Genomic DNA, 7,394 nt, shown 5'->3' with positions numbered 1-7,394 from the left:
CCGAGGGGCTCGGAGCCTACCCTAAGTTAGTGACTAGGACATAGTCAACCTGCACTGCGGGTTGACTTCACACATATCTTTGAATTTCTTCGCCGATAGTGCAGGTTGCATCACGATGTTTTCCTTCACCGTAAGAACGTCGGGTAAATTATGTACATACGAAAATTCGAAAATCACATTGGTACGGCGGGATTCGAACTCAAGACCTGTAGATTACAAGAAGTTATTACAGGAAGTTTTAAAGTAAAAGGTTAGAGTGGTATGGATATATTATGAGAAGGGATTAGTCGCATATTAGTTATGAATGTACACCGGTAGAGGTAGACATAGAAATGGATGGATTACGTGAAAGCTGACATGATCAAGAAGGGAGTGATTGAGATGACGGATGATAGAGTTATTTGGATGACGAAAACCCGGTGACGATAAAATCACTGAAGATATAAAAAAAAGAAATTCAAGATGGTGAAAATATCGCCTCTAACTTATAAAGGGTTAATTTGAAATAGATTCATAATAAAAACTTGTGCGTTAAACATTTTTTATAACAATGAAAACACCCACTAAAAACATGTAATTTCCAGATAATGCGTACAAGAGAAGCAGCGCTGTGGGAGTTAGAAGAGAAGCAGATACACGAGCGACATCAGCTCGCCAAGAGGCAGCTGAAGGACGAGTTCCTGCTGCGCCGGCACCAGATGCTGGTGCGACATGACAAGGAGTTGGAACAAATTAAGAGGTAACGACACGTGATACGATTTTAGACAAATGCTTGTTTTAGAGCAAAAGGAGGTGTAAATGTTAGAATTACTCAAAGAATTATGATAAAAACAGCTTATTTATCTAATAGATTTTATGGTTTAAAACATTTTTAACAAAATTAGCTCTTAAAATAATAATTTAAAATAAATAACTGACTTCCAGTCGCAAGTCTCTTTGCACGGAATTTATTACAAACTAGTATTATTAAGTATGTAGTCTATGTTTTCTTCCACATATTTTACATCTATGACAAATTTCATCGAGATCTGTTCAGCAGTTTAGGCTACAAACAAACATCCATCTATACTTTCGCATTTGTAAACATACTTCATACTTATAGTAAAAAATATCTATCAATGTTTATGTTTGTAGGAAAGGAAAGGATGTTTGTAGCTTAAACTGCTGAACGAATTTTGATGAAATTTACGCGGACGGAGTAGCAGGCGAAAACTAGTATAAAATAAAAATATAGTAAACTAACATTACAGAAAGAATACCCGAAAAGAAGAAGAATTAAGCAAATGCCAGGCGTTGGAGAAGCGGTCGTTACCCAAACGTATCCGAGCTGAGCAGAAGGCGCGGGAGATGATGTTCAGGGAGTCTCTGCGCATCGCCGGCACCGCGCATGATGATGACAGAGATAGGCTCAAGAAGGTATATGACACCATGACACACTTGACACACTGAATGACACCAGGTGGAAATGTCCCTTAGAGAAATATTTATGTAAAATGTATATCTGTACTAAAAGAGGAAAGATTTTTATTTTTGTATGTATTGAAATAACTCGAATGCTACTGGGCTGATATTTAAAATTCTTGCACCATTCAAAGCTACATTATCATTGATGCTACGTTTTTTTATTTTCCAATTTTACGTGGATAAAGTCGCGGACAACAGCTTTTTTATATTACTCGCTACTACGTCGTCAAAGCTAGGTGTCTACATGTTATATTAGCTGTTGCTCGCGACTTCGTCCGCGTGAAATTCAAAAATATAGCCTATGTTATTCCGCAATAATGTAGCCTTTTAATTGTGGAAGAATTTTTGGAATTTGCCCAGTAGTTTTTGAGTTATTTCAATACACACAAAAAAAAAAAAAACAAAAACACAAATACTTTGTAATGTTAGTATAGATTGTGAAATAAAATGATGATTCAGATTTCATAAACATCATGGCATTGCTAAGAAAAATTTAATTTCTAACTTTTTGTCTATGTTTTAAAATCAACGTTTGTTCCGCATAATCTCCGAAACGGGTGAACTTATTTTGACGGGACTTAGACTAAAATGTAGTTAATGTATCTTTTTTTTTTTATATAATATAAGGTGGCAAACGAGCAAGCGGCCACCTAAATCCACCGAAATGGAAAGCGACCGCTGCACATAAACATCCGCAATTGCAGATGCGTTACCTACCTTTAATTGACGGAAGAGGAGACGCACATAAAGAGGAAATTTTCCCTTTCTATACGTCTCCTCCACCGTCAAATCCACTTTTCCTTCCCATTCTTTCCTCTTAAGAAAAGGGTGGAAAGGGAAAGGGATAAAATTAGGCTTCCGGCACCACACTCATCAGACGAAACGCGGAATTGCTTCCACTTCACGCCTGTCTTCTGTGTGGTCGTGGTATTACACCGGGCGAGCCGGCCCATTCGTGCGAAGATGTAAAAGCGGGCTCTACCACTGTTAAAATCCAGGAATGTTATAGGCTACTTTTTTAACTCTACATTAACTAAATAATGGTAGATTTAGTTTTTAATATATATTTATGTACAGTTCCAGGAGAACGAGAAGCGCAGGTACAGAGCGGAGCAGCAGAGGCTGGCCACGAAACACGCTAAAGCGAAGGAGGAATTAAAAGCCGCTGGAGAGGTGAGCATTCCAGTAGTTTTATATTTTTTTTATCACTAAACACTCATTTACGGACTTTAATTATATTTATGACTAGCTTATGCCCGTGACTCCGTCCGCGTGAGATTAAAAAATAATAAAAAAGTGAAAAAATATAGCCTATGTGACTCACAGATAAATTACCTTTCTAAAGATAAAGGAATTTTTAAAATAGTTTAGTAGTTTTTGAGCCTATTCATTACTATCAAAGTTTTCTTCTTTATAATATTAGTATAGACTAGTTAATGCTTGCGATTTTTCTTGCGTTTAATTAAAAACGTTAAAAAACATAGCTTTATGGATGTTTGTTATCTGAAATTAATCAATTTATTTTAGGCCTTTGTTACTTACTAATATCGTAGCTTTTTATTGGTGAAATAGAAATCGGCTCAGTAGTTTTTGAGTTATTTCAATACATACAAAAATACAAGTCTGTCGTCTTTAGTGTGTTATTATTGTTAAAATTAGTATATATCAGAAAAAAGAGTAAATATCAGAGAATAAATTCTTATCTACGTATAAATCTAATAAGAAGCCGATGTATTCCAGGCGCTGCTCCGCGAGCTGGAGCAGTACCAGAACGAGAAGCGCAAGGCGCTGATGAACCACGAGAGCAGCAAGATGAAGGCCGTGGAGGAGCGCTACGCCCTCGAGCTCAAGGAGTGGCGCGCCACCCTCGGCGACAGGAAGACGGTCAGTTGACACCATGACACACATGTCACCGTGACACACATGACACCATGACACACATGACACCATGACACACATTTCACGTTACGCGATACAAACACGGTAATATACCATAGATATGTAAATTTAATTACCATAGATATGTAAAAAAAATTATTATAAAATATAGTCCATCAGTACTCAGTAATAACGGAGGTTTTTAATGGTAAAGGATTTTTTTTGAAATCGACCAAGTAGTTATTTATTTAGAGTTATTTCAATAATACAAAAATACAAATATAAACAATACAAGCCTGTCCCGCCAAATTGTAAATTGTCTAAATAACAATCCAATGTTTAAATATGTGATGGGAATATCGGATTTTGTTACCTTATCTGACAGTGACGTCATTTTTAAAATATCTGAGTCTATCAGCCAGTGGTGGGACAGGCCCTAAATGTACTTTTTATTAACTATAGGTTACATATCAATGGGATATACCAATATATTTCCTCTACAATACTATTTTACAAACACATACTTTTTGTAAATGTTTTATGTTTTTATGCATGATAGCGTGAAGTATGCATGATGCATGCATGCATATCTTGCATGTTAATCAATCGAGTTTTAAATAATAGTGTTATTTAAATAATATCCATCCAGAACAGTAGTTTTCGCGTTTAATGTTGATTAGTGTATTTTTTATTTTCCATTCTGCTCTGCTCCTATAAGTCATAGCGTGATGTTTAATACACTATGACCTTCCTGAATTATTTACCTATGAAATGTAAAAATAATTGTTCAAATTTCATGTATATTTGTTGAGATTAATGATTACAAACTTTTTAATATTAATTATTCTGAAATCTTAAAACTCGGTTGATTATATTTAATCTTTATTGGAGTTTTCACTACTTAAACATGTACAAAAACATTATCTCTTTTATTCTTCGAGAAAAATAGATAATAAAATGTTGATATACATGTTTGTTAGTAGTGAAAACTCTCTTGTCGCATGACTGGCTGTATGAAATGCTTATGAAACTAACGGGTGGTGGTCTCACCTGCAAAGGCTTTTGAAATGTTTTGAAATTAACATTAAATGCATCTTGGTAAATATTTTTATTAAAAAAATATATGTTTCGTTCATAAACACGATACAAGCTACTAAAAAAAAATATAAGAACTTGCCAAGTAAGCAGCCAGAATGTTATTATTGAGGAAATTCCAAATTTACTAGTTTTATGCATAAGGAAAATTTTAGGTATAAATTTCACATCATTTCAAAAGACCTAGTACATCTAGGTGTGGAATAAGTGTTTGTGACGTCCTTGCGACAGCAAACGCTAAACTACCCACAATTTGTCAAACAGAACCTCATTAGAAGCTTCGAGAAGCATCTCGACGATCACGAGAAGAAGTACGGAAAGGCCATACCTGATAGATCTTTGTACCTCGATGCACCTTGGCCGAGAAATGTACTCCAGCATGTCCTCAGCGCGTACCAACAACGAACATCTTTCATAGGTTCCCTATCCAGGTCTAGAACCAGTCTGAACCTAGCTCTGTCCACCTCAAATACACCAAACATGGATAGAAGGCGATCAGTCAGTCCAAATAATGACTACAGAACAACAAAATCAGCAGCCTCAAGTATCACGAGTACTTCAAAACGGGGAAAACTCATCAAAGCCCAAAGATATAGTTCCACATCTAATTTGAAATTGGTTTCAGAGAAAATATCAGGTTTCTCAGTGTTCCGTGGCTCGGATGATGTCAGACGCGAACCAATAATGGCTTACGATATGACAGAGAATAAGAAAATAGAAGAAGAACCGAGAAGGAGTCTAGAAAGATCTAAACCGGTGCATAAAATGCCAATGTCTGTACGGAATATGTCACCAGCGAGAGTCAAACCGAAGTTAAATAGACAGAGTCTAAGTGAACATGCTTTATTAGAAAACAATGAAGATCTATTAAAAAGGAGCGTTTCTCAGCAGAATTTGAAGCAAGATATAGCTATGGAGGCGGTTGTAATCGATATGCCGTCGATATCAAAATACGATACGTTTAAAAGTGGCAGCACTATCGATATCGATATCGAAAAAGATAGTGATGTGACACATTTTAGTAGATGGGGCCCTGTTAGGGGATCTAATAGCTATTCGAATCAAGGCGACATCCCTGTCAGTCAGCTGTCAACTATGAACTTTAAAGCGGCTCTGGGCACAGACAAGAATGGACCTCCCGACTCTATGGCTTAATTTTTTTATAACGAGCATGCCTTTCCAGCCAAGCTTATCAATCACTTCCAAACATTTCGTTCGTAAATTGACATTTGACAGCTATCAATAATTCTGACAGCTGTCAGATTTAATTTGTTAGCAATCATTTTGTTTTTTTTTTATAAATTAAGACAATATAAATATTAAATCGGCTTCCTTAAAAATCATTGCTTTGCCAAAGATGCCTTCCCAAAGTCAAATTTTCCTTCCATTGTGCCGGCCAAAATTTTACATATTTTTGTAAGATTTATAGGAATTTTTATCTTTAAAAAAATAAATTTCCAGTTATTCGCGTAGATTCTATAATAAAAAGATAAGTTAAGACAATCTTCCATCTCTCTCGCACCTCTAGTTGTGTGTTTGTCTCTCACGGCCTAAATATTTCGTAATCACAGAATGAAAATTAGTTTTAATTTGTCCAATATTTGATCAAATGTTGGACAAACTGTTGAATAACAAATCATTCTTTTCTTTTACATATTTGAACAAATGTTTTAACTGTTGGCCAAATTTTTGTCCAATATTTGAACAAACGATTGGCGTATTTGATTATTTCTTGTCACAATTATTAGGTCACTATATAAGACCTAGTTATTTGCCATTTTTGTTAAATATATCAAGTTAAGTTTTTTTAACGTTAATATAATTTTATTCTGGCACTTTTTAAATAAGTCGTTTTGTAGACATCACGTGATTTTTTTTTTATTTTAAAACATACGATATTATAACGAAATATATTTACTTAAAAATGTGTAGGTAACGAAATATATGAAAAAAATGTTAACTGTTTACATATTTTATTAATAGTGTTATAAATCTATTGTTATTTATAATGTTTGTATTACACGTGTGCGATAACATGACACCTTGGTTAATGACGATGTCTCAAATAAAAAAGGCGACACTTTAGGGAAGTAAATGAACACGGAAGGGGATGTCCTATTTCTCTGCAGCTTCATGTAAGTTATTGCAGATGTTTAACATTTACGTGGACCCTTAGGACTTATGAAGGGGGATTGTGTACAGATTTGACCTCGTGGGCATAAGTCAAACTAAATTATGACTTCTCATTCTATAGACCTATATTATAGCATTTTTTTAATAAATAAATAAAGATATTTATTGTAACAAAAAAGTTTCTTATGAGCTAAGTAAAAAAAATTAGATTGACAAGAACGAGCTACAAACTTAGCGTGGACTTCATGACCTAAACTATGCGGAGCTGGTTTTCAGTTCAGTCGTGTCTTGTTTGACATTGTATTGACTGTTTTTTTTTTTTTTTTTAATTCTGGTGCCTATTAGTTATTGAAGTTGCCACTAAGCAAGAAATTCCCACCTTTCGTAATTCCCCAATATTGAAAACAAAACGAATGTTATTTTTTTCGAAATTCAATTTGGAAATGTCGATAATCCCTCGTGCAGTTTCCCTTATTGGTCATAATATGACGCTTTCAAGATGGCTTTATTTACTAAATTGCCAACCGCCTGATCCTTGTATGTCTATATAGTAAGGTTGTTACGAAGGCCATTTTAACGGAAGCGGATGCGGTTGCGGATACGAACGGCTTCACCTCTGCAGAAGCGGTGGTCAATAATAAATTATTAATTGCGATTTATTAAAGAAATAAAAACTCCAACTACGTTATTTCAAAATACAGATTGGTACATACAAGATACAGTTTATTATGCAAATGTAATGTATAACAATTATAGTTAGTTGACAGATCATGCCCGCGCAGGCATAAACAATACCTAATTGCCCCACTCGCGTTGAAGACGTC

General features: G+C 35.0%; 1 protein-coding gene across 1 annotated transcript in view; it reads left to right on the top strand.

The window, feature by feature from the left end:
• LOC106103891 (serine/threonine-protein kinase 10) overlaps positions 1-5,647 on the top strand; it is a 39,673-nt gene extending 34,026 nt beyond the window's left edge. Inside the window, exons 22-26 of the mRNA XM_013283802.1 lie at positions 585-739; positions 1,251-1,416; positions 2,542-2,637; positions 3,205-3,348; positions 4,702-5,647. Of these exons, the coding sequence (XP_013139256.1) occupies positions 585-739; positions 1,251-1,416; positions 2,542-2,637; positions 3,205-3,348; positions 4,702-5,592 (1,452 nt within the window). The 3' untranslated portion in view covers positions 5,593-5,647. The remainder of the gene's footprint in view (positions 1-584; positions 740-1,250; positions 1,417-2,541; positions 2,638-3,204; positions 3,349-4,701) is intronic.
• The last annotated feature ends 1,747 nt before the right edge of the window (positions 5,648-7,394 follow it).

This window comes from Papilio polytes, unplaced genomic scaffold (assembly GCF_000836215.1).
Source record: "Papilio polytes unplaced genomic scaffold, Ppol_1.0 DF823693.1, whole genome shotgun sequence".
In the NCBI taxonomy this organism is placed as follows: Eukaryota; Metazoa; Arthropoda; class Insecta; order Lepidoptera; family Papilionidae; genus Papilio; species Papilio polytes.
The sequence above is the reverse complement of the archived record's forward strand: the minus strand, read 5'-3'. Positions and strand labels throughout refer to the sequence as shown.